The sequence below is a fragment of the Seriola lalandi genome, unplaced genomic scaffold, assembly GCF_002814215.2.
Source record: "Seriola lalandi dorsalis isolate HSWRI2012SDOR001 ecotype SW California unplaced genomic scaffold, Sedor1 jcf7180002054580, whole genome shotgun sequence".
NCBI classification, from domain to species: domain Eukaryota; kingdom Metazoa; phylum Chordata; class Actinopteri; order Carangiformes; family Carangidae; genus Seriola; species Seriola lalandi.
This window is the reverse complement of record NW_019525133.1, coordinates 1444604-1471586: the sequence shown is the minus strand read 5'-3', so window position 1 is coordinate 1471586 and position 26983 is coordinate 1444604. Positions and strand designations below refer to the sequence as shown.

The window sequence follows — 26983 nt, the reverse complement described above, 5'->3', positions numbered from 1 at the left end:
GGGTGGGTGGGCTGTGGGATCAAAAGACATATTCAGGCCAGTCATGATGGCGGGGGAAACAGAGAGAGGATGTGTGTGTGTGTGTGTGTGTGTGTGTGACACCCAAGCCTGCGCATCAATTCCAGGTTGGACAGATGTCCAACAGATGTCCAGAGTGTTAGAAAAACAGACTACAATGTCATTTTCAAATCTAATCCCCCCTCCCTGAAAAAAACAGCATAAAAGTTGTCAGAACGCAGCTCATACACAAAGTTGTATGTGCGCAATAATCTCTCTAAGGTTAATCACCATCCAATCTTCAAAAGCAGCCGCCGTATCGTGCTCTGCCAGACTGCCGACTTTCAGAACTTCTTAGGGACTGTAAAGTGGGCCAGCGAATGGAGAGGGATACAGAGAGGAAGACTGGTGGCTTTGAAAGAGAGTCCAGCCGCAGCAAAGGGTCCTCGCTCGAAAAAAAAAAAAGACCAGTTGTGGCCACTGAAGTGATACATTTATTTATAGCGCTCATGTGCCACATCTTTTATTCTTCTTTGAAGTGATGTTGCAGGCCGAGACGGGCAGACAGAGACAGAGAGGAAGGAATAGAGGTGGGGTCTCTCAGGTTTTAGCCTGTGGTCAGACAATATTCCCTCTGGGTGGAGTGGGTCCCATTCAGAGCGACCTCAATAGCCCTACACTGAAGTACCTGGTGAATGAGTGAGAAAAGGCCCCATCACAGAATGGAAAAGTGGGAGTTAGCACACAATGTGGCGGGCCTCCTTCTCTTTTCCTGATGATATTGATTAAAGAGCTGAGGAGAGAGAGCACGGTACATGAGGCCCACCATTGTGGGGAGACGAGAGGGCTGGGTGGGGTTGGAGAGGCACTGATATGAATGCACCCCCAGTCCTCTGAGATCTACACTTGACCCATAGGTGGTGGACATAAAGCCTTCAATATGTCTGTCCTGTATACACGCTGTATAAATAGTCTCCGTCGGGTAGATTTTCAGTTCATTACACTGTGCACTGTAACACGCAAGGGTGCAGGTTTTTAATTTCAACTCCATGGGCCAGTGGATTCACTCTGGATCAAGTACTAGCTACTGAGGATAGCTGACAAAATGCAACAATTTCCCCTAACTTCAGCAAGACTGAAATCAATTATATAAAGATTCATCTCAAAAAGTTTGCAGAGACTTACAGATTAACGGGAATAGTTTGACCTTTTAGGAAATAAACTCATTTCCCTTTTTGCTGAGAGTTAGAGTCATGCCTGAACAATAAATATGAAGCTAGTGATGGTTAGCATAGCTTAGCACAAAAACCAGAAACAGGGGGAAACTGCCAGCCTAACTCTGTCACTTCCAAATATAGTCTGATGCAGAACCCCCCATAAAAACACAACTTGTCTTTTCTTCCTTTGAAGCTAGAAGACCTGAACCCCAAATCCAGGGAACCTCATATGTAAAGTAATGAAAAGTAAAGAAATTGAATCCAACCAACACCCTAAAATCCAATGAAATCCCATAGGGATCACCTGTCCACATTTGATAGTATCTAGTATCTAAAACCTGTAGCTAAAATCTATACCCTACATATGAGCTCTGTTTAAGGATACAATAAAGGATATGATATAGTAACACAAATGAGCAAAGAAGAAACACGAGCTGTACTGTGGACCCTCCTTTTCATTGTTTTCAATTTTATATCTTTAGAAAAAGCTATTCTATTAATATAATTAAAAAAAATAAAGGTCAAATTAAAATGTTTTGTTGCACAAAAAAAAATTTAAGTTTTAGAAACATGTCAATAGTCCAGTTTTCCTCTTTATATTTAACACGGTACTGTTATTTGTTTTAAAGCCAGCGAACACATAAATCCATTAAGTGGCTGAAAGGCCATTCTTCCATTTAAACATGTTCATTTCGAGGCAGTCTATTCACCTGATTGAACAAGAGATAGGGGCACAAAGACAGCACAACCTCTAGCATGCTGTCTGAAGCCTTCTCCTAATACAGATGTTATCAGAGCAGCCAGAGAATGGTTAATGTATTTAACTATAACATCACCTCCCCTTTACACTCTCTCTCTCCCTCACTCTCTCTCTCTCTCTGTCCTCATCACCACCCCCATTCAGCAACCTCCCCGTCAGCCCCCTCACACTCACCCACTTGCTCCCTCACTCTCAGATTGCACATACAGATACACAAACACACACAATCACACATGAGCCCATTTGAATTGCAAGTGAGATCTGTTCACTACCAGAGGAGGTAAACAGAGGGAACAAGTGAAAAGAGCAGGAGGCAGAAAAAGAGTGACAACAGAGGCCAAACAAGAAGAGAAGAGAAGAGAAGAGAAGAGAAGAGAAGAGAAGAGAAGAGAAGAGAAGAGAAGAGAAGAGAAGAGAAGAGAAGATCCAGGCTTCACTGACCGAATGACATTCACACGGTGTTTAGCAGGACAAGCCTCCAGATGTGAAGGACTGAGAGACTGAGAGAAAGAGTGAGAGAGCCTGGGAAGCTTTGCACCACACCAGGGCACACAGCAGCTGGGACAGCCCTAAAGGGACACCTGAGCCCTGAAGAGACACCTCCTGAAGTCGGGAGTGAGCAGCACCCCATGGGAGAAGGAGTCAGTGGAACACCCGACAACAACCTGCTGTCGCTCCTCCTCTCTTCGCAACCGGCTCTCATCCCCCTCTCCTCCTCCTCCATCCTCACTCCCTCTCTCATTTGATCCCATCCCTCACTCCCTGCACCGGAGAGGGAGAGCGTGCACTGAGAGAAGGTAAGGATGCATGCATGCTTGTTGTTTTCCTTGCAGAGCATGTGTGTGTGTGTGTGTGTGTGTGTGTGTGTGTGAGTGCGTCAGCATCTCAAATTTCAACAGGATGTGTAAGTCAGCAACTTGTTTCTTTGGATCAGTTCTTTTTTGAGTGAGAGCGTGTGTTGGTCTCTGGAGGGTTTTTAAAAAGCCGAGACTGATGCACGGTACTTTTCATTTGTTGCAGGATGGTTTTCATCTTGACAGTGTCACATTTTTGCACGTTTGACGGCTGTGTTAATCTGTTACCTGTGTATTTTATCGCTCACTGTGTCTGTGTATTCTCTCTGACAACCACAAATTCCCTTCTCATTTGAAAAGAAAAGTATGACTGTGCAGTGGGGCAGTGATCACAGAGAGAGAGTAGACATAAAGTATGTATCAAGAAAGGGCAGGATACTGTATAAAAGTGTGTGAGGGAGAAACAGGAGAATGAGAGATGCAGGCACAAAGGGACACTGAAAGTAAGGAAGACAGGAGAAGGGTTAATATATTTGAATATACATGCAGCGTGGTGGAAAATCAGCCGTAAAATCCTATCAAGTGCCATGGTCATTGCATGTTACCCTGCCATCATCTCATCAACCCCCACCATGAACCACAGGCCAGTTCTTTGCCCACAGTAGTTTGGGGGGACAACGGATCCTGCAGGGACCACCCCATGCCATTTAATCTGTCCCTGCCCGCAGATAACAGAAGGCAGATGGTCCTGCCAGAGCACAGGGAGATAGAAGATAGCTAATACAATGTGCGGACAGATAACACACAGCACTCAACCTGTCCCTCTGAAACTGAGCCTGCATCAACTTCTAAATAAGGCGGCCAAAAGAAGTGAAAAGCAGACGGGAAAAGAAGGGCAGAGAAAGAAAGAGAAAGGAAAATAGAGCAGGGTTGAAGTATCTTTAATTAATACCCAAACAGTATCCAAAAAAATGCAGTCAGTTGACTGTCTGGGATAAACATAACAGACATAGAAAACTCATCTAAAAGAAAAAAAAAGCTGAGCAGATAGTGAGCGGGACCATCAAAGTCATGAGCTCCTGTGTTTAAAGGGGAGTGTGTATTTATTTATTGAGGGCGGTAGTTAAGTTCACTAAGCTCCCTCTCTCTGTAAGACCCAGTCTCTTTTGCCTTATGAAAATTCAATTGGCCGTAATTTGCTGAAGAGCTGTATGCATATTTTATCAGCAGTTGCATTTTGAAGAAACAAGCCCGCCAAGCTTTTTTGTTTCTTCATCTTTATCAAGTTTGAAATAGGGGGAGTTGGGGGGGGGTGAAAGGGTCTGCGAGACTGTGCTGCTGCCTGGTAATATGTGGCACATTAGAACCCATTCGACACGGGGGCTAAAGTAAACACCAATCAGCTTCATGTGTCTGGCTAAAACAGAAACAAATTCATTGCAACCATTTTGCATAGCAATGTTTCTTTTTTTCTCTGATTCCAGCTCTCTTCTCTTCTTTCTCCTCTTTTTCACTCTCTGTCTCCTTCCCTCTAATTACTCTAGGATCCAACATCCTCCTCTTCTTGCTCTCCATTTCCACAGCCCTCCCTTCCTCAGCCTCCCCTTCCTCCCTCCCTCCCATTTCAATCTGCCTCTCTCCCACTGCATGTCTCTCAGTTAAAGCTTTATGGGTCGTTCACTCCCCTCTTTCTGTGCAAGGATAATGAGCAGGCGCCTCTGTGTGACTTTGTAGCTGTGCAACGGTTTGCGAGTTTGGATCTCAGAGTGTCCCGGGGCCCAAAAGACTCAGATGTACCTTCTGTAGACGCCTCCATGGTTCCACTGTGATTGTCATCTGATCTATAGGGCGCAGCGCTGACATAATACACCTTGTTAGAGGCAAGCGGGGAGTGTGTTTGTGAAGACTGTGACTTTGAACAAATGTGTTTTCTCTGGGGAGAAAGAAGAACACTGAGACCTGTAGTTATTCTGTTTACTATCATTAAATCACCACCACACACACAATCACACACCCATATACAAGTACATGCATGAAAAAAGACGGGAAACACTAATAGAGTGTGAAAGAAATAAAATAAAAGACAGGATGAAAGAGAGATACAGACAAAATCTGATACAAGTCCCTCTTGTTAGACTTTGCATTTATGTATGCTGATTGGATTTGACTGCATCAGAGCACCTCCAGGTGTTGTTTGTGTAACTCTCCCCACATCAGTATGGCGTCCCTTTCTCCTGATAAAGTAGCGTTAATACCCATGATGAAAGATATTTGGAGAACAGACCCATTTGAACTCCCCCAACTAAAAATAGAAATGTAGATGTAAAGGCATCGACTTCAGAGTGATATTAGCAACCCACTTCACACTTTGAAAAGTGGTGCGATGGGTGATTTTTTACAGTGAGTGTCAAGCTGTGCTACACACACATCCCAGAGTAATATAGCATGGCAATTTCTTTTCCCCTGCATGAATAATTCTGTCTGAATAGGATAGGATGTTTCTTCATATCAATGAATCATCAGCTGCTACAGCTCTTTAGTGTCTGTGTGAATGGTACTGTCGAAATTTAACTAAGTGTGTTTGAGTGCATTACAGTGTGTGTGTGTGTGTGTGTGTGTGTGTGTGTGTTGCCGATGGGCTCTGATTGATGTTCTTGACCTTTCCACCATGCGTTTACAGAGCCTGGGAGACATCCAAGACGTGGTGACTGAGGAAAGTCAAAGAGTGAAAGAGACGGAAAGCAAGAACCCGCGATGGCACTAATGTCCCTGTCCTGGTGTCTCGGCGCAGCCTTGGCGCTGCTTTGTGGCTCATCGTGGCCCCAGGTGCATTCATCTCTGGCACCTGAGAATGAAGTACCACTTCGCCCCACCACATGGTTACCAGAAGGAAAGATCACCTCTATAACCCTCCCCAAAGGACGAACTCGCAGGTAGGGTTACAGACGGGACAGGGGGATGAAGCAATAAGCATTTATGTGGGCTGCTTTTTGCCATTAGAGTTGCAACCACTGATTATTTTCAATATCGATTAATCTGTTGATTATTTTTTCATCTGGTTGATTAATTGTCTAGTTTAGTGACTTCCAATTAGGAAAAACACACACAAAACAAAAAAAACACTAACCTCAGTCACCTGTAACACCTGACCATGATGTGCCATGATCAATGATGGAAAAAAGTACCCAGAGCTTGTATCACAGTGTAGAAATACTCTGTTACAAGTAAAAGTCATCAAGTCAAAATTTCACCGAAGCAGATGTACAAAAGTACAAGAGCTTCAAAATATACTTTATGAACTGTCAGTAAAAGGTAAAAAGGATGACAGGGTACTCATCTGACAGGCCTGTGAGTCTTATGGACAGAAAAGGTTGGGGACCACTCTTGACTATAAAAAAGTCGGATAATAATGAATAATACCTACCACAATTTACCTTAGCCCGAGGTCTTCAAATGGTTGGTTCTGTCTGACCAGCAGCCTCAAATCCAGAGATATGAAAACAAACAGAGAAAATCAGCGGAGCCGGCACAAAATCATCCCAACAGGAAATTCTCGAAACAGTTCGCTTTGCTGACTTCTGGTGCTAGATTAAATAATTTTGTAAAACTCAACATGGCACTACATGACTCCTTCACATAAAAGAAGTATAGATTTGTCCTCATTTGCAGTTCATTGAAGACCCGTGAATACATCTTGAGGCCTGCTCATCAATTCTGCCCTTGTTTGCACTTCAATAACAAGTCACCAGCCATCCCCCAACCACCTTTTTTTGGAGACAGGGGCTGATTCCAGCACCACTGTAGAGAGAGTGAGAGGAAGTGAAGCCCATTTGGCCTGAACCCGACACGACAGTGCCAGCGCTTCCTTTCTGAAACTGGGAGCTGAAAATTGCGAAATGCAATCTCCCTGTGTGCCGCAGTCTGTCCACCGGTGCAGTCATGCAGAACCGCACGGCAAATAATGGAGAGAAAACACTGATTCAGAAATTAATCACTCTATTAAATAAGCCGCAAAGCGCCCTTGAGAATGACAGTGTCGCACATCTGTTTGGAAACAACCACCATCTGCACAGAATCATGAATAATGGTGTTGGTATGGAAGGAGAACAAATATTTATTAACAAAAAACCACGCACTTACTTCATTTTCTTGAAGGGTAATTAACTGTGAAGAAATGACATTTTACAGTTTAGGTTAAAAGAGACAGACGTGTTCTATTCAGGCATCTTTGTGGTTGTAAACGGCTTAACATTGACTTAAAAGTTAAAGAACAGTGATTATTTGAATCTGATCACATCACAGTGAGGGACATAATAGTTTCTATGCTAAGCACGATCCCAGATAGTTACAACAAACAGGCAGATATCCATCTGAAGCTGTCAATGCAGCCTTATCATCTGATGCTCAGGTCACCTCTCATGATCTGCTATCAAATGACTGATCAGCATGTAGGCAAACGGAAAGACAGCATTTGGCAAATGTTTGAAACAGCTGCAACGTTGAAATTGCCAGGCTTTAGGAAAGAAAATTATAACCAGCCCACCGTATCTGCGAATCATCCAGCAAAATGAAAGAATGTTGCACAGTATGCACCGGAAGATATCTTGTCTTCTCATCCATCACCTTGCAGCTGAATGGAAACAGGATGTTATCTTTTTGACTTTCCCTGTGAGGAATCAAACAGCTTCTTGCGGTTATCTCCGGTGTTTCTCCGCAGGCTATACTTCACACTGAGGAAGAAGGCCCCGGCGCTGTCGGTGACCGTCAGCCCCTGTGACCTGCCCATCGAATGGAGCTTGGCTGCCCGCACCCTGAAGGACAAACCCCTCAAGAGTCCGCAGTGTGAGTGGACCAAAAGACCACAACCTGCACCTTCAGACACCCTGATGATCACCACTGTATCTGACTAAGCCAACACAATTAATAAGATATTATCATCACTACATCACAGATAGGGAATTAGAGGAGGACAAACACTCTAATCTGACTAAACTTTGTATTTGTAGAAGAGAGTTTACTTTCTGGAACAGCTTTATAGCCAGAACTGGGAATACATATCATAGGTGAGGATTATCAAACTATTGCATGACTAAAAGGAAAACATTTTCTGATAGTTTTTGCATTGTTTGTTTGACTTTGGATATTTGCAGCCTGGAGGTCATAGCTTTAATTTACCACTACCATTTTATCACATTTATAGAACAATAAACTAACTCTATAATATCACTGCTGAGGCCCCTGTATTTTGAAAAGCACCTAGTGGTCACCAAATTTCTTTATCACAAATTCTCAGGCAGATTAAAACAGATATTATTTTTTACCCCACATCTTCTTATCAGCACGCTCTATCCATTTGCTCAAGTTCAAAGCATGGAAAGAAGCTATATATTTTTCTAAATACCACCTACTATCTCTGACAAGGACACGGACAGTGAATGTTATCATATCTGGCTGTCATATTGTCATAAATTTTCTATGAGGATTTGGATTTTAAAATCTCGTAAAACACGCACACACATAAAGATAAAAATGACCGCCAACTCTTGATTCAAACATTGAATAAACAATAAAATCCAACTGCGCTCTTAGTCTGCAGTATTTTGTGCTTAGCAAACCAAACTAATCAGATGAACTCAGAGGAACCACAGCACAGCAACATTACATAGTGGTTTTAAACTAAAGTCGGGGCAGTAAAGTAAAGCTCAAAGTGATCAAATTTCAGGCGCAGATTTCTGGATAACCAAATACGTCTTGGAGTTTTTCATGAGCTCTTTTTCCAGGTTAAACAAGCTCCCCTACATGGTAAAATAACATTATGAAGTTATAAAATGACACATGAATCATTCAGACCCTGAGCTCATGGGTCCCCATTGCCAGCCTGAATTATTCACTTTGATTCTGTAACATTTGGTCTCATTTGAGGAGCGATTTCTCATGTGGAGCAGAGATGAACAGTGGAGACGAGTGGTGACGGGTTTTTTTTTTCGTGTTTATTTGCCAGTTGCGTCATTCAAGTGAAGAGTGTGTACTTCAGAATGAAAACACTTTAGGTATGAATGAAAATACTGGCAACCATATTTTGAAGTGGCAGTTGACATTTTATTTATTTAACTGTTCATTCATTAGCTGCTCAGTATTTTTTTTATTACAGCCAGGTTTGGTGTGCTGGGTAGCTTTGTTTATTGTTTAAGTACTTTATGCAATGTGTCCTTCAACCCCCAAAATCTGAAAAATGAAATACCTTGTGTACTTCTACACAATTATGATGCTGCTCTACATTACAGAACTGTGTTCACATCTCACACATCCACACTATAATTAATAAACTGTTTTCCCAGTGACATTGTATATAAATGTAATTTCTAGGAGACAGGATTGGTGTCCACTGGTAGCCTGACAACCTCATGGTAACGACAAGAATCCAGCAAGTTTTTATGCTAATCTAAATTAATTCCCTCCAAGTGTGGTGTTGATCTTCTCATCTAATTCTTAGAAGACAGTTCATGCGTTTTTTCCATAATGTCAAATAGTTCCTTTAAGATGAGCAATTAAGAGCCTGGTGTGGGATGATTCATTCTTTTGTGATATCATTAAAGAGCCCCCCAGACATATTTTATAACATATGAAAGTTTTCTGCTTTTAATGATAATTTGTGTCTGGTTTGTCTGAAGTTTCCACAAAAAACTTCAATTCACTTGTTAAAATTTGTAAAATCAACATCTGGCCTAATCATTCTTCCTAATTTAAAAATCCAGAATCTATAGAGATGCAAATATGTTTCTATCAAAAGTATAACTGCTGGTTGCACTGAAAAGTCCATTCTCAGAGTTTTCTTCTCTTTTTTCCTTTCTTCACAGGGAGCACCAAAAAGAGCATGCCTGAGGTGTGGTGGCGAGGTCCTGGGACTGAGGAGAAAATACACAGCTTCACCGGCAATGTAGTAGACACCTACAGGGGTCCCTCCCATCCACATGCTTCCATCTACATCCTGAGGCTGCGCTCCAAACAGCAGAACACCAGAGCTACAGTGTACCTCCACGAAGGCCTGGGACCCTCAGGCACCTTCCCCCTGCTCCCAGCTGACCCTCGAGTTCACACATTAGGAGTAGGCATGACCAGTGTCACCCTTAGCTGGCCGCCCAGCGCCTCCATTACCGGCCTGCCACACGCAGAGAAAAGTTATGATTACTGCGTCCTCGTCAACTCTCAGAAAAACTACCCCAGCCTTTGTGCTGCCAGAGAGAGCATGAGGAAAGAGAAAGACCAGAGACAGGAAAAGAAAGAGAGGAGGAGGAGAGTGACAGTGTGGCCAATTTTGAAAGAGTGGTGGTGGCAGCAGTGGGACACTTATCCTGAACCCCAGAGTCCAACTTCATCCATCACTGATGAGTATGCTGATCTGCAGTGTGTGTGTCAGGGGACAGAGAGTGTTTGCACTGTCTCTGAGCTCCTGCCTGACACCCAGTATTACTTTGACGTCTTTGTGATGGACAGGCTGAACGGGACCAACATGGCGTACAAGGGGACATTTGCTCGGACACATGAGGAGGCTCGGCCGGCGATCATCACGCTAAGAGAAGGGGAGCTGAGGTGGGTGACTTTCCATGACAGAGGCTCTAACTCAGAGCAGTTCTTCACTTTCCGTCCTCGGGGCTGGCAGCAGAGTGGTCTCCTTACCTTGCAGAGCTGCGGTGGGGGTGAAAAGGTCAAGGTCACTGTGTCCAGCAAAGGTCAGGTGTTGACCTCGCAGGCTGTGGGGGGAGATTTAGTGCACATTTGGCTCCAGGGAAGTCCTTCCTATCTTATCCACTTAGAAAGAGAAGGAACTACCACAAGCCAGATCCCTGCTGCTACAGATCTAGCTCTGCCAGGAGGTCTGATGGCTTCAGTCAAAATGCAGACCTCCTCGGCTTACCACCGCAGAGGGGTCCCATCTCTGCCCTCCACCTTGCAGATAAAATCTTTCAACCGGTTGCGTGGTTGCAACAGTGTCACACTGGCCTGGATGGGCACAGAAGAAAGAAGTCTGTACTGTGTGTACCGCAGAAAGCTGGGAAACCGTGAAGCAGAGGCCGGGGGAGTATCAGCTCTAACTGCGCCCTGTCTGGGACCAGAGTCCCGCTCTGACACCGAAAGGGTTCTCTGCAAGTATTTCCAGGAGCTGAATCCTCGGCGGGCCGTCACTACGGCTGTGATTGGGGGCCTGGAGCCAGGGATGGCCTATGTGTTTGATGTCTATCTAATGAGACGCTGGGGGATCCCTATCAAGTACGCCAGCAAGATGGTGAAGACCAGAAAGGAATGCTGAGCTGCCGCCCCCTGCAGGAGGTTTTTAGACTGTCCCAGTTTAAGGGAAAATGCCATGGACATGCTGTAAAGACTGACCATGAGAACGAAGCCATTTGACTGTTGTGGAGAGACTGTTATCATAACAAAGAAATCTTCCCTGGAGGAGCAATGGTTATATTCAAACTCCACTTGCATTACACATGCAAGTGGATGGAAAGCATATGAGAAGGATCTGCACACCAGCAAAAGTTCATAACATTTACAATACAACTCTCGTGCTTTTGTCATTTTGTTTTTCATTGTTGATCATGATGATGATGTGCCAGTTGTCCAAGTGCTTATTTTGTGTCTGAGTACAAAGGACAGATGAGGTTTGTGATGACAGAAAGTCAATACAAAAACAACAACAGAGACTGTGCCAAATATGCAACAGAAACAGATGGGGCAATAATTGGATAACATCTGAGACAGGGGGGTTTTCAGTGTATATCTGCAGTGCTGCATATTGTACAGGCTTATAAACACAGATGGGTGCAATTTACAGATGCTTAGTTCAAAGTCAATGTGTATCGTTGTGTTCTGCTTTCGCATGAAGCAGTGAAAAATACTTAGTGACTTGCCTCATTGTCTTTGATGTATTCTTGTGCTGCTTCGAACGCACCAATAAATACTAGGGTATCTGTATGTTCTTGACTGAGTGATGCATGTATTTAAGCTGGACTGTCAAATTAGATTTTCTTGCTAAAAATTGTTTTCAGATAGCTACCACGTTTACTGTAATAGATGAGGCCTTGCACAGTTCAGTGCCATACTAATTTGTGACATTTCTGTCTAAATGGTGTTGAATTAGAAAGACTCAGGTTAAAATATTACTGCTAAAATATTCTTCCAAACTGAATGACTGTGGCTTGGAGTGGCCCTGCCTCATCAGTTCATTATCTGTACTTCAGCTGCCAAGTAATTACTTATTTATACTCACTAAGTAGTGAATAAAGCCCCATAAGACAGTGGTTAAAGTGCATCAGTATAAAGTCAAAGGAAATGCAGCTGATTATAATGACACTGTAAGGTGTTAAACTATATTCAGTTAAGTTCGGTTAAACATAGGTTTAGGATTAAGAGTGTGAGTTTAAAATGGAGTCAGGATCAGGTTTTTAAAAAACATAATAATTAATATTATCAATTAATAATTAGAAGTAGCATTATCAGAGTCAAGAGGAATGCTTATACCTATATATCTCAAAAAAGATTGGTAAATAAAAAATAGATGGAGAAGAGTTGCAAAACAATTTAGTAATTCGATTTTTCCAGAGACCAAATTCTATATCTGTTTTACAATAAAGTTTTGAAAGTTATTTTCCCCAAAAATCCTTTTTTTAATCAAGTAATATTAAGAATTTTTTTAATTTTTTTTTAAGTGATAAACATTGTGAGAGAAATTACAATCAAGTCTTATGGAAAGGAAAAGCAAAATAGAAATGACAAGAACAACAAAAACTAAATTAAAGAAGAATAAAATAAAATACATTAAATTAATGAATAAAATAAGCTATATTAAAGGCAGATTGATTTTTAAGTGTTTTCAAAGGGTTATAAATTATTGTGCATATAGCTACTCTCTTTGTCTTACATTACAATCATCGCATTTACAATAAAATCGATCTTAGGATTTTTAAATTCAAAATATATGAAAATAACATCCGTCGTAGGAAGTCCGCATTACATAGTCTGACGTATTCAATATTGGGAACCAATAAGAGGCCGTCTGTGTTTGTTACGTAAGCACGTCTCTCTACGTACGGATGTGCAGGAACAGACCAGCGCGCCAAATCAACACAGAGAAAACAAAACACGAGAGTTCTGGATAATAAACCAATAAATTCGGCTGTTAAAACGTCTTCTAGACGCTTGAGAGAAAATACCTTACCGGATAAAAACTCTAATTAACGTACTTCGGTCGAAATGGGTTTCCTCGAGAAGTGCCAAGAGCTCTTCAAGACCTCAAACCTGTACGAGGTGCTGGGCATCAAGAAAGAGGCCACCGAGGCAGAGATCCGGAGGAGTTACTACAAAGTGTCGCTGAAAGTCCATCCTGACCGGGCTCCCGAAGACCCGCTGGCCACAGAGAAATTTCAGGTGAGCTGTCAAGCAGCGCACACACTTAAAAGTACCACTACACTAATGTAACATACTCCATTACAAGTAAAAGTCCTGCACTCAGATGCTACTGAAGTAAATGTACAGAAGTGGTATCAATGGTAAAAAAAAAAAAAAAAAAAAAGGCCGCTGTCAGTGATTATTATTGTTATTATTCTATGTGACATTTTAGATAACTGAGGCACAAATTAAGCATGCAGCATTTTACTGTTTATGTTGAACTGGTTTTAACTACCTTATAGTCACCTGACTGTATATAAAGGAGTTCAGGCTCCTACTAAATTATATTATCTAAGATTATTATATGTAACAATAAGTAATAAATAACGAGGAACTATATATCAGTATAAAGTACAATACTTACCGTTGAAATGCAACAGACTCAAAGTATAAAGTAAGAAATACGCAGTTTAAGTGCAAGTTCCTCAAAATTGTACTTAAGTACTTAAGTAAATGTACATATTTACTTTCCACTTCTGATTCTGCATTTGTGACATTTGTGTGGAGTGCAGAGAATGCAGAGATGTTTTTGAACATTGTTTTCCCACTAATAAATCAGCCAAAGCCCATGATTATGGGCATTTTGGATGAAAGCTGCAAGTATTTATTATTTTTCTGTTGACCAGCTTATCAGCTTATCGTTTCAGCTCTAAACCAAATAAAAATCAGAGAAAGGTCATATTGATAACATCTTTTGTAATTTTAATAGTAATTTCATATCACAATATTGATATATTATACTGTATATTGTGGTATGCCACATTTTCTTTAAAAACAACTGAGAAACTGTATAGATCTGTGACTTTTGGCGTATCCAATGAATTAAATACCCGAGAGATAGCACTGAGGCGGCAATCTCGTTTATCTGCTATTGCGAGGTAAAAATTGCTGATAGATGACAGCACTGCCCATAATGTGCTAACACAACCACAGATGTGGATCAATGTTTTTTTTTCTTTTAAAAAATTTGTATAAAAAAGTTATGGCAAAATTTGGCCATTGACTAATTTCTAATGTACCACAGTATATATTGTCACCTAAACATAACATATATGCGGCTTTTAAAAGCTTATGATAACTAATGCCCTCAGTGCACCATTGGTGCAGCATCTCCACATCAGTGAGCGATGCAGATGTGTGAAAAATTGATTCTCACCTGACTCTTTCCCCCTCCAGGTGTTGGGGAAGCTGTATGCGGTGCTGAGCGATAAGGAGCAGAGGGCTGTTTATGATGAGCAGGGAGTGGTGGATGAAGAGTCTGACACCCTGAGCCAAGACCGCTGCTGGGAAGACTACTGGAGGCTGCTCTTCCCTAAGGTATCAGAGCACAACAGGGGTTTTCTTTTCTTTTTTTTTTAACTAATGTGACTCAATAATGAGCCAAACATATTTCTTTGTCTTCACTGTTTGTGTTTTTCTGGGGATTTTATGTTAGATGATATACAGTACTATAAATGGGGATCAAGGTTATTGAGTTATTGCATGATAAAACAAATGTGAAATGTACACAGGGTTAACGGTGGATTGACACAAACATAATATTTTTTTGCTAGTTTTATCTGTTGTAGTATCATAGAACTACACATTTACATGATTTTATAGCCTTGACCAGCAACTGTCACACACCTTTTATTTGTCTTGACAACCTGCTTTGCCTCTGCATCCATGTCCTAGATTACAGTGCAGGACATCCTTGAATTTGAGAAGAAATATAAGGGCTCTGATGAAGAGCAGCAGGATGTGATCCAGCTGTATGTGCAGCACCAGGGAGATATGGACGCCATCACAGCCTCGGCTCTGTGCTGCTCCCAGGAAGACGAGCCCAGGCTCTGCAGCATCATCCAGGCTGCCATCGAGAGCGGAGAGGTCACAGCGTTCCCAGCGTTTACTCAGGAGACTGAAAAGAAGAAGAGGTCTCGTAGGAAGAGGGTGTGAAGCCACAAAATTTATTTTTCACAATTTTCTCTCATGTGATTGTTGGATGGCCCAAAGATGCCACTAAAACCTTAACATCTTATATTGTTCAGTAACAAGATTACTCTATTGATTCAAATGTAAATATAGCATGAGGCAGTGAGAAGATGTATACCTGCACCAGTCAAGCGTACGCTCACACACAGTATCTACACACAAAGCACTTGGCTCTAATATCTTTCAGCTTTGTCCAGTAATGTGATTGCATTTGACCTTCCAGGCTGACAGAGAGCGACAAGAAGCAGAAGAAATGCAGAAAGAGATGGGGCTCGGCGATGAGGATGACAGTCTTGTGATGATGCTCAAGGTAACAAATGCATGTACACATGTATGTAATTGACAGCGGGTTGTTTGTTTTTCTTCTCAATAACTGTCCCTTGTTTCTTATATTCCAGCAAAGACAGCAGTCCAGAGAGAACAACTTTAACAGTTTCCTGTCTGACCTGGAAGCCAAATACTCAAAAAAAAGTGGGAAATCTAAAAGAGGCAAAAAGTGAACAGCGTAGCGTACAGGCTCTGGTTGTAGCAGATAAAATGTGTGTAAATTGCAGCAGATATCGTTCAAACAAACAAAAGAAAAACTTACGCCTGCGCTTACTGCTCACTTTTGTGTACCTCCTCATGAAACTGTCCTTTATTTGGCCTCAGTAGCTTTTTTTGCCACGTCTATTAAAATGTAATTGCATCTTTTATGTATTGTCATTTTGTCTTTTGTTGTCAATCTTCATAAACACAAATAAATTCATATTTATATACATAAGTTGTACACGGCTTTTTATTCTCTTGTATAAAATGGAATCAAAGAAAATGCATTGAAGAAAAACTTTGATTTTCAAGCTTTGTCACCTTTGTAGCATGGCTGTCGGATATATTATTTTAATAATAATGAATGAAGGGAAAACTACCCTTTGTGCAGTAACCCTGATGTTACGTGTCAAAGCATCCCCTCTTGGCTTTACTCAGGTCATAAAGATACATTTACATCAAACAGTGTTCTGTACAGATGAGGAATGAATTCCCTCAGGTATTTACAAACTGTTTCATGTACCTGCCTCTTGTGTTCATACATTATCTTGAAGTGTAGTAGCAAAAACGTGGGCTGCAGAGATGTTCTGCCAGTGCTTCTATTCATCCACCACATTCCCTCTTCTGGTTTATGATTGGAGCTGAGCCTTCATGGAGAGAAAGGCAACCACAAACTTTCCAGGTGGCTCCTCTTGTTCTCTTCCCTGTGTGCAATGATATGCAATTTAAGAGGCTCTGGGTTAATCTGGGTCTTCTTTTTTTTTTTTTTAAACAGGGTGGTTGAAAATTGTGTCCTTATAAAAGATACAGTACCAAACTCTCTGATGTAGCATCAGAGAGGAAAAAAGTGCTTTTTTTATCTTCTCTATCCCTGTTTGGATTGATGTGTTATTCCCTGCATAGTCATTTACCAGTACAACACACCGCAGAGGATAATATACAGTACATTCACATATAAATATATATACACAATCACATCGTACATTATCAGATCATACATTGTATAAATATCTACACGTACAGCTCATGCTGTACATGTAGATGGATATACTGTTGACAGTTATTTGTGTTTGGCAGCCACATAAGCTGATTTCTGAAATACAAAAATAGGCCTCTAACAAAAACTTCACAAAGCAGCATAATATGACAAAAATATGCTACTTGAGTTAGACAAAAAATGTTTAGTGGGCACAGATGCTGCAGAGCGTTGCACTTTGTCGTGCTGTATAAAGATGAATGGCTGGAAGATGTGGAGGTTGGGGGCAAACTACAAGCCGGGTCTGCTGGCTCTGGACGCGATGCCTCCCCGAGTGTAAGACCGAGGATGGACTGACACAGGCACCAGTGGAGCTGTAGGAAATAGGAAGGAATAAAAATTAAAAAAAAAAAGTTGATGAACATCCTGACTTTAAAACATTTTACCAGTACGTAAATCGTACTTGAAGTCAGCTGCTGCAACCTCTCACATTCATAGTTTATCTGAGGCCTAAGTGTGGAAGAATTTCATCAGCCGCTTTAATCTACTGACCTGAGACAGGGGCCTGTGGGTCTGGCTCATCTTCGTCTTTGATAGGCGAGTGCCCCAAGGGGTGGTGGGAAAACGAGTCCAAGAAAGATGAGCTGCTGATGCCAAGACTGACGCCGGTCACACCGATTCCAAGAGAGTCTGGTGGAATGAACACATGAATAAATACATATGTGATCAAGTGATGCGCTAAAAAAATCCCTCTTACACAGACACTGGGTACATACAGTACAAGCACAGGCAAAAAATTAAGTAACACAACACAGACATAAAAAAACAGGGGTCTCGGTACACAGTATCATTCATTTGATCAAATAGAAATGACAAGTTAATTAAAAAATACATCCAAATAGTGAGTCAGCTATAATACCTAAATATACATATTGTGACTAAACGTGAGTGAAAACTGTTGTACTGTCTGAAATAGATAAACAGGTACATGAATGAATAAATTGATTGAAATAGCTATTAGCAATGGAAAAGCAGTTGAATAGTTGGCTAAAAGTAAAGGATAAATGGTTGAAACATGCAGCCTTTGCCACTCAATTTAACTAAACTTAACTACACCAACCTAAACACTGGCAGTTCAAACAAATTTATAACATCGACTATTAAATTGAGTTTGAAATTGGCTTAAATGAACACATTTTGAATGTGAGAGGCGGCGTTGATGATGCAATGCTTTAGTTAATCTGACAGGGCTTTGGGCTGTGGGCGTATGTCTGATGAAAAAAGGTTGGGAACTATTGCAGTATATCACATCCTTTTTAACAGCAACATTTTTTATTCGACTATTCAAGTTGAATTTCTGACCTGTGCCCACAGATGCTCTGCCTGGCCGCCCCTGACCAATGTTGTCCAATACTGTGAAAGAACGACGGTACGGAGTGTCCGACTAAAAAGAAAGCCAACGGTCAAACATCCTGTCATACTGATTGTACAATTCGTAACATCAACCACACCAGCTGATGACTTGGAATTATACAAGCCCTGTTGCTAAAGCCCTTAACCTGATAATTGGAAAAATAACTGTGACAATATGACAGTATCTTACCCTGTATGTGTGAGTGGTGTTGGGACGAGAGAAGACGTCCAGAAGGTGGTGACGATCCCTTGGTATTGAACTGCCAGCTTCGTCATTTATAGCACTGTGGGCGCGGTTGGATGGGCCTTTCTGACGCTGGACAGATGGACAATATGGACAAATACATAGGTTTTATGCAGTTGGTCACAGGAGTTTTACTACATTTAAAAAATTGACAATACATTTAATAAATGCTACTGTAAATGTTTTTTAGGCTGTACATATATACTTTCTACATTTTGGGATTACTGGTAGCTCTATTTAGAAAACTTTCATTTAACTGTAATGAGTCTTCATTGTCAATACAGTTGTGTTTCAGTGCTGTTATACCTGTGCAGGTTTGGACTGCTGCCCTGAGTGAGATGAATCTGGGTCCCCAGTGCTGATTGGGGGAAGGAGTGTGTTTCTGCTCAGAGGCAACAGCGGAGATGTTAGGCGGTCACTGGCCGTGGGTCTGTGGAAGAAGAAACAAGTAAAGAAACTAAATAAATTCAAGTACAGATACTGTATGTCACTAACATATATTTATTTCTGAAAAGAAATAGACTGTGGGAGGTCTGTGAAAATGCACAGCTTGGATGTAAGGATAAAAAAAATCAAAGTTAGAATTCTGCTTGATAAGATACTTTTAGAAAATAAAGAACAGTTATATCTCGTTTGTTTGAACCGTATAAAAAGAAGTTTCCTCTGGTTGTCACAGTGGTGACAATCAAGTAAATGTTTGAAAATGTTTTTGTACTTCAGTCTTTGATTTTTTCTCATTTAACTATTTGCAAGAAAGTGAATAAGGGTATTTCCTAAAATTTCTAACTGTACCTTTAAAGAATCTTACCAGTAGATATTAAGATACAGTAGCTGCTGAATTTTACAGAAAACTTTACTTTACATGATTACTCTTTTACTAACCTAACAGATGAACTTGTCATGAACCGTAGTTCATGACAAGTTCATCTGTTAGGTTAGTATCACACATGAAACTTCTGTCACCTCCCACCCTCATTATTCCACCACACACAGCCATAAGGCACAAGTTGAAAGGGAGTATGTTTTCAAAGTAATCTCACTCTGTCTCTCCACAAGGAGCGAGGAGAGTGTAAAAAGTAAGATAGGAGTTGGGGTGGGGAAAGCTCCTGTGATGCTAAAACTCACAGACGTGTCCCGCGAATGACCTCATCCATGGATCCTGCTGTGCTGGACTGGCTCAGGCTGGGAACCAGTGGCAGGAGAGTCCGAGGAGGAGGGTTTCTGCGCCGAGCTGACTGCGCAGGGCGCAACAGCGAGGAAGAGCTCTGCTCCAGGGTTCGGCGAGGGCGAGGTTTGCTGGAGGGAACCACGCTGGAGCCTGGTCTGTGGGATGCCCGCTCCTCTGGCTCCCTGTGTAGGAGATAGTGAGAGGAACACAATTGATGAATGATGCATTTCCACCTGCTGCCAACTGGCTGTGTACTCTGCCAAACAAGGTGTTAAAATCAGGGACAAAAACATTACATCAGTCCATTTCGTTTTGCAAAATGCAATGTGTTTACCTGTAAATGGGAAACTAGAATTACCAGACATCATTGCCTTTTTTCCTTCCATTTCAAAGATTTAAATCACATATTAGGAATATGCAAATGTGTGGTGGATGTGTCATCTTTTTTGCTTTCATTTTTTCATTTTGGCACCAGTGTTCACTGGTTACAAGAATAAAATGTGTCCATACTGGTTTCTATCCAGCACAACCAGGTTCCTCTGCTGCAGGGAGATGCTGTGGATCACGATGAGGTCGTTCAGGTTGTGCTGAGTCGCCACTGCTCCAACTGGGACCCTTCCAGCCTAGGGAATGGTGTGAGATTAGGGGGAGAAAGTAATGAGACAGAAGGAAGGTGGGGGAGGGTAAGGGAGAGAGATGAAAGGTAACAGATACAAAAACACAGGAATGATTAAGGGGTCAAGGACAGAGAGAGGTAAGAGGAGACGAGACATAATATAGGAGTAAAGGCAGGTTACATAAAAAGAATTTATCTTATGAATTTGGTTAGTTATTTCCATATGTACAATACAGTATAATGTCCAAGAAACTGGTTATTTATCATGCAGTGATGTCAGGAGGGCCCCACATCTGCTATGCCACCAACCAAAACTAGTCACAACACTTAAAATGCAACAAAAGCAATAACTAGCAAAACAAAGCATTCCAACATTCTCATTGTAAAAGAAAAGGAAGATCTAAAGAAAATCAGAGTAGTTCATGTTGAAAACAAGTTGCAGTTAATTAAAAGGATAAAAGGTGGCGATGCTTTTGTGTTAATCAACAGGCACAAGCACATTTACTCTAGAGATAAAGAGAATGAGCCGCCGTGGACGGCATGCACACAACACGCCACCATTTTGGCTCTAAGTGAGTTACATACAGTGGAGGGTCTTTTCTGCTTTTTGGATTTCCGTCTGGACTTGTGCTTTGAGCCCCTTGACTTTGTATTCTTTAAGGGGAAAAAAGGCATGACCAAAGGAAGAGAGTGGATATAGAGGAAGGGAAGGAAAAATGTAAAGAACATAAAGGGAGATGAAGACAGAAATAAAAACAAAGAGAAAGAACAAAAACGAACGAACAAAAGGAAAGAAAGGAAAACAGACAAAAGAAACAAAAGGTTCACGGAACACATTGGCAAGGTGAAGGGCGAGAGAGTAAAGAGGGAAGGAAAGAAAACAGTAATACAAGTTAATGAACCAGAAGCACTGAAAGACTGAAAGAGAAACAGGCAGGAGTGAAAAACAGGTGACAATCAGGTGTGGACTGTGGAACACAAACGACTCTGAAGTCTTCAAAGACCTCACAGTTAGGATTGCTGAGCAAATGTTGTATACTCTTATCAGGCCTAAAATGATTCACCTTCAAGGTCAATTACAGTAAGATATCTCTTCTACTACAAACAGGTTTAAAATCAGGATTGCTTAAACCTGACGACAATCTATCTTTTTGTTTTGATCTACAGTGGTAATGTCTTTCACACTCTATGTGCCAGCTTGGTTTTATATTCAATTTTTTTTTTTTACAATTATCGTCATTTTCTTTTCATGTTACATATTGCAGCCATTATTAAAGTGAAGGTAAAATGTAAAGCTTTCCTTGAAATGTGCTGTCATATGTAAAAGTTCACTATAATCATCATTATTGAATGTTTTATCGCATCTGTTAAAAGCCCAAATAGGCTAATTTTTTAATTGACCTCCTGAACTGCTGACAGTGATGATAATGAAATGGGGCTCTCAGTCTACTCCCCCAGACATACCCTGGTGCCTCTCGGCCCCCCACCTCAAACCACTGACCTGGTACTGCAGGCCAGCTGTGAGCGGGGGCACCCTGCTCTGGCCAAGTTTGGGCAGCATCGTGGGCAGCGTAGCGAGCAGCATGAAGGGATTCTGGGTGTCTTGCTGCACAGGGCTCAAGTTCCCAGAAATCTTTTCATCATCTGCCAATCACACATGTATAGTCACATCCAAATACTGTGCATAAGAATGGACATTCTATAATGTATGTTAGGTCAAATGCATGTAAAATAATCAAATTCAGTTCTACTTGAGGTGCAGCATTCCCAGTGGCGTTGAACTAGCTCTTTCATCCAGCCAACCAGCTGGTGCCACACGTCATCAAACAGCAGGTCAAGAACAGCTTGGCGGCGACAGCGGTATGGCGAGATGGGGGGCATAGAGTGATGCCTCCGACCCGACTCTGAACAATCCTGCTCCCACTCGTCTTCCCTGACAGATTGACAGACAGTAAATCATTATAACCAAACAGAACAACACGTGGATGGAAGCTGAGGTTTAGATTTAGTATCTGGGAAAAGTACTGGGTAGCATGAAGAAAGTGAGTAACTCACAAGTCCCTGCTATCAAAAGCCAGGTATTCCTCCATCAGACCCTCCATTTCAATCACCTTCGGCTTGTAATGACTGCTTGAACCACTGGAGATGCCAGAAGGCCCATCCAACTCTGCTGAGGAGGACCTGATCAGTGCTGCTCTCCTTCCCTGTACATTCAACCTTTCCACCCAGACAAGAGAACACATAGTTAAGCACCTTAATAACAGAAACAAGCCCACACATTTTGTATATTCTAAATAAATAATAAATAAACTATAATCCATCTGACAACTACAAAAAGCACACAAGGAAAATCCTGGCTCAAACAAAGCTCACACTAATACACTGCATAGTGGGTGCTAACAAAATGGCCTACACATATGACTTTTCTTTTTACTCCAACTTTGTCATCTCATTTTTGAGTAGTGAGACAGTGGCAATGCCTTCTTACAACCAGTCTACCATGGCAGCCCTAGAAGCTACTTATCTCAGCTCGCCAACACGACTTTGTCCCACAAATTTAATTAACAAGCCAGAGAATCTAGGTCACAAAACCACAGTTGGCCAGGACTCCTTTATAATTGATGCACCAACACCAGTCATCTAGACAGCCAGTCAATAGTCACTCAAATTTCTTTAAGTAATAAAAGCAACATACAGACCATAGTTTCAAACAGAAACGTCTCTCTGGGTGGAATTTTCTTAATATCAATAGGTTACAGGAGATAAACTTGACCTAAACTGTTTCTAAGCAATGACGTTCCAATGACCAATTGATGCTTATATGTTTAACATCACCATACAGAATGATATTACTATCATAAAATGCATTCTGCCTTTGTATCTCCTTAGACAGAGGTTTCACATCACAGACAAATTATCTTTAAGACCTAGCATTAATCAGGCAGTACTATAGGTTTAAAAAAAATTAAGGGAAATATACTTTGAATCTTATGTCAGCCAATGCAGTTAAGACTTACTCTGTGCCACCTCTGTCTTTCTCCTGGGACTTCACAATGCTCTCTTTGGCTGCTGATGGGCTGCTGGCAGAGCTGCCTTTCTCTGATGTACCGTACCACTGGAAGCCATCATCACTGGGATATACCAGCTGAGTTCCCAGGATCCTTAGTGACACATATACAATGAATAAATAAGTAAAATAATTATGTTTTTGTGCAAGAGTGGAATATTTTTTTTCAGGTTAGTCTCCACACTGAGCTTTAACCTTTGATCCCACCTTTGCCCTGTTAAACAAAAAGGTCAACTAAAGTTTGGTAGGAAACGGTGGATAAAATACCGAAGATGTGGGAAACGTGTGGCCCACTGCTGGCATTCATCCTGCAGCCCCTGGAGTATCCCGCCTCCGCTGCCTCTCCCCTCATACAGCTCTTTGTCAATCTCCTCAAACATTTGCTGCACCTGTTGTGACGCTGCCTTGTCGAACTCCTGTGGGACAGAAAAACAGAGAGAAAGAAACGCAGGAAGGAAAGCTAGTCATTCCTCTGTTCTCATACACCAGCTCTGTGATTGAAAGCTGCTGCTGTTACTGGCAACACGCCACCATTCTTTTTTTTTTTTTTTTTTTTTTTAAATCTCACAGCAAGCTTCAACATGCATAATAATTAGCTCCCACAGCCCCATGGGATGTGTGCAGCTGTTTGCGGTCAAGCTGGATTGTTCATATGCTATAACCAAAATAACTAAAGAGAGAGACGGCGAGAAAGAGGGGAGTTGGGAGTGAGTTAGTTTGTGTAACAGAATTCTTTTTTTCTAAGAAGCAGCTTGAGGACAACAAACTAAATAAATCATTGAGTCCTGGAAAAGTTTTGTAGGACCAGCTGAGGCTAGAAAGCACAGCATAATAACAAACCAATACCCAGTGGAATCAGGCTTCGCATATACAAAGAAATAGCAGACAATCACGGAATCAACCATATGATACAGTGACTGGCTGTATGTTGTTCTATGGTTTACCACTGGCTTGTCAAAAGGTGACAACTGTTGGTAAGTAAATCAAAATCTGCCATTCAACCAAACATTAAGTATGTTTGTGGAGACTTTGCAACAGAATAACAAAGAGGATGGAAAAATTCTCGAGAACAAAACAATGTCAGACAGAGCAAGGCTAGCATCATTACTTCACATTAAGATTGTTTTCTCAGGAGTGGACTTACATCGTAGCCCCAGGAGAAAACAGAGCTCCTCTCTGTGGATATACCAGTGCCTGTGGAGCTGTGGATACCTGACCAGGACTGGTTGGAGTCTACTGAGATGACGGTGGGACAGTCAGAGTGGCCTGAGGCAGCAGACGTCTCTGAGCTACACCAACAGAATGAGAGAGTTGTGAGGTTCATGTACAGTTTGAAAAGTAATGTGTCAACATATTTCATGTTGGGGATACAGTTTCCAATCCCCCCACTTCCCACAACAAACTATCACACATACCCAGTGAATTTAACAAGTATATTCAAACAACTTTACTCTCTATGTCATAATATAAACCAGGTTTCTGTTATGAGGCTGAGGAAATCTTACTGGTGGTGGTTGCTGACATAATCGTGGGCAAGGTTTCAAAGTGGAAAATAAAGAGCAAATGTCAAAGTAATTGAATATTCTAACAGCCCGCCTCATTATTTATTCTTTTAATTGCACATCTGAAGGAGGCAATGTGATATCAATTAATCTACTGCTTCTGGGTGTCTTGTTTCACATAGTGAGATCCTTGAGAATCAGTTGTCCACTCAAGATGGTGTAACATTACAAAACACACAGGAAAGACTATGTGTATATACCAGTTGCAAGAAGTTTCATGCTGGCCTTACTCTGGTTTGCAAAGGTTTGTGTCTCTGCAGAACAACCCAGGCCTGTCTCGCTGTAGAAAGACCAGGATTCAGTTACCTGTTGTGAGTTGAAATAGCTTCCTGGAGGTCATGGAGGTAGCGCTGTGGGGTTTGGTTATCGTCTGCTTCCTCTGGGAGAGGGTGGTGGTCAAGGCTGCTTCGAGATAACCCACGACTGCACAAGAGACAGATAAAAAAAAAAAAACATTAATAAGAAATGTGAACGTGTAATCACAGTTTGGTGGAGGACACGAGTGATGTATTTAACATCAGTGATGGCCTTACTGTTGCAATAACAACACACTATCATATAAATATCAAGCATGATGCTTAGTTTCTTCTGACTGAAACAGCAGACTGTGAAAACAGAGTGAATGTCCAAATGATATTAAAGATATGATGATGATGATGATGTTCTATATACCTCTGGTCTTTTTTCATCTTTATTATAATCCTTGTTGATGTATCAGTTCAATAGACCATATTGGTGGTTTTGCATGTCATAGCCTTTTTTTAATACAAATAATGTATACCTCACTTTACTGCTCACCATTTTCGAAAGCATGATATCATGAAAACAAGGAAAGGCTGTTCCTTCAAATAACAAAGAGAGTTGGTAATTTAAAAAACTAAAGTTGAATTGCTGAGATCATCATGCAGCCGGACTAATAAAAATATTATTTTACTCTGACATTCAATAGTCTGGGTTTCTGCAGGGTTCACCAAGTTAAATTGAATATTTTTAAAGAGGTGTTTAATAGCAGATTTGCAATTTAATACCAGTCACAGTGGCCAGTCATACTGGTCATGGTATGAAAGATATTAAGGAAAACCAGCAGGGTCAAAATGGCAACCAAGCGCAAGAATGTATTAACATTTTTGTCAGTATTCCCAAGCAGTATATAACAACAGTGTCTTATAATATCATTCATTAACCATTAAACACCACCTTGACCTGGATAAGCAGCAGAAACTGGATGGATGAATGGATAGATTCATTGACCAATTATAATATAAAATAACTAATTAGTCAACAACAAACTAATTAAAATCTACACATAAATGTTATATAGGAGGTCATGTCAGAGGTCTGGGACAGTAGTGCTGGGAATTTTCCAGCCTTTTTTCTTTTTTCATGTTATAACTAAGATTACTCACTATAATTCACTGGAAAAATGATTTAATTGATATTTGTAAATAAAAGACTATTGGAGGCCTTTGGGGGAAAACTGACTCACTTTCCCCAGTGTAGAATAACAGTATTCAGGCTGACAGCTACAAGAAAAGCTCGATGCTCAGCTGGTAGAGTAGGAAATCCAGTTCACTGGAGAGCCTTAATCTTTCATATTTGGTACTCACATCTCAAGTTTGTGCGATACAGGTCTTCTGTTGTATCGTGAAATCATCCTCCTTTGTCCTGGTTTTATAGGCTCAAGCCCTCGTCTGTCCTTCTTGCCTCCGCTTCCAGGACTCGCTGCGAACAGTTTGGAAGGAGGGCTGACATTTCCTCTAGTCGGCAGATAAATACACTTAGTGCAAGAAAGCTGGACAGGGCTCTGGCTACAGATGCTAACGTCGTTTATTAAACTATTTAAGTTAATGTTAGGAGGAGACTACGTCCAAAAACACGCTAGCTAACGTTAAATAGGCTGACAGATAAAACATCAAAAAGGCACGAAAAGCAATGTATAATTCCTCAAAACACATTTCCACGTAGATAAATCTTGCTACACTAAAAATGGCATCTTATGTTATGGTGCAGCAGTGTCCTATCGAGGTTCTTCTCTTAAAATAAATGAGTGTGTAACGTTAGTACAGCTAGCTACCGTCACCTCAGAGGATTTTCTTTGCTAATGTTAGCACCGCCAACAACAATAACACGGCTGTCATGGATACGCAGCTTCGTTCTCCCGTGGTCTCACGGGAAATAGATTTCGGACTAGCCTGGACAACCCCAAAATAACCGCTACACCATA

The 26983-nt window shown here is 41.3% G+C and overlaps 3 protein-coding genes across 5 annotated transcripts; 2 read left to right on the top strand and 1 right to left on the bottom strand.

Moving 5' to 3' along the window:
* The first annotated feature begins 2402 nt into the window (after positions 1-2402).
* ndnfl (neuron-derived neurotrophic factor, like) lies at positions 2403-11741 on the top strand. Its single transcript, XM_023418054.2, has 4 exons — positions 2403-2771; positions 5449-5701; positions 7486-7610; positions 9626-11741. The coding sequence occupies exons 2-4, from the start codon at positions 5523-5525 to the stop codon at positions 11074-11076; spliced, it is 1755 nt and encodes a 584-aa protein (XP_023273822.1). The 5' UTR covers positions 2403-2771; positions 5449-5522; the 3' UTR covers positions 11077-11741.
* A 1116-nt stretch (positions 11742-12857) lies between these two features.
* Positions 12858-15948, top strand: LOC111663775 (dnaJ homolog subfamily C member 9). Its single transcript, XM_023418093.2, has 5 exons — positions 12858-13193; positions 14391-14531; positions 14889-15143; positions 15409-15495; positions 15584-15948. Exons 1-5 carry the CDS (start codon positions 13020-13022, stop codon positions 15683-15685), a joined length of 759 nt encoding a protein of 252 aa, XP_023273861.1. The 5' UTR covers positions 12858-13019; the 3' UTR covers positions 15686-15948.
* On the bottom strand, positions 15946-26934 carry fam149b1 (family with sequence similarity 149 member B1). 3 transcript variants are annotated; one of them, XM_023418091.2, is made up of 16 exons: positions 26367-26930; positions 25066-25182; positions 24342-24486; positions 23465-23613; positions 23148-23291; positions 22186-22347; positions 21882-22063; positions 21632-21774; positions 20716-20784; positions 20025-20137; positions 19472-19696; positions 18653-18776; positions 18293-18418; positions 18052-18133; positions 17242-17379; positions 15946-17063 (listed from the first exon to the last, which is right to left on the bottom strand). In XM_023418091.2, the coding sequence occupies exons 1-16, from the start codon at positions 26411-26413 to the stop codon at positions 16981-16983; spliced, it is 2049 nt and encodes a 682-aa protein (XP_023273859.1). In that variant the 5' UTR covers positions 26414-26930; the 3' UTR covers positions 15946-16980. The 3 variants fall into 3 exon arrangements, 2 of the variants coding, with proteins under 2 accessions (XP_023273859.1, XP_023273860.1); XR_015437951.1 differs by lacking the exon at positions 18052-18133 and having other exon boundaries at positions 26367-26934; XM_023418092.2 differs by lacking the exon at positions 20716-20784 and having other exon boundaries at positions 26367-26929.
* Between the last annotated feature and the right edge of the window lie 49 nt (positions 26935-26983).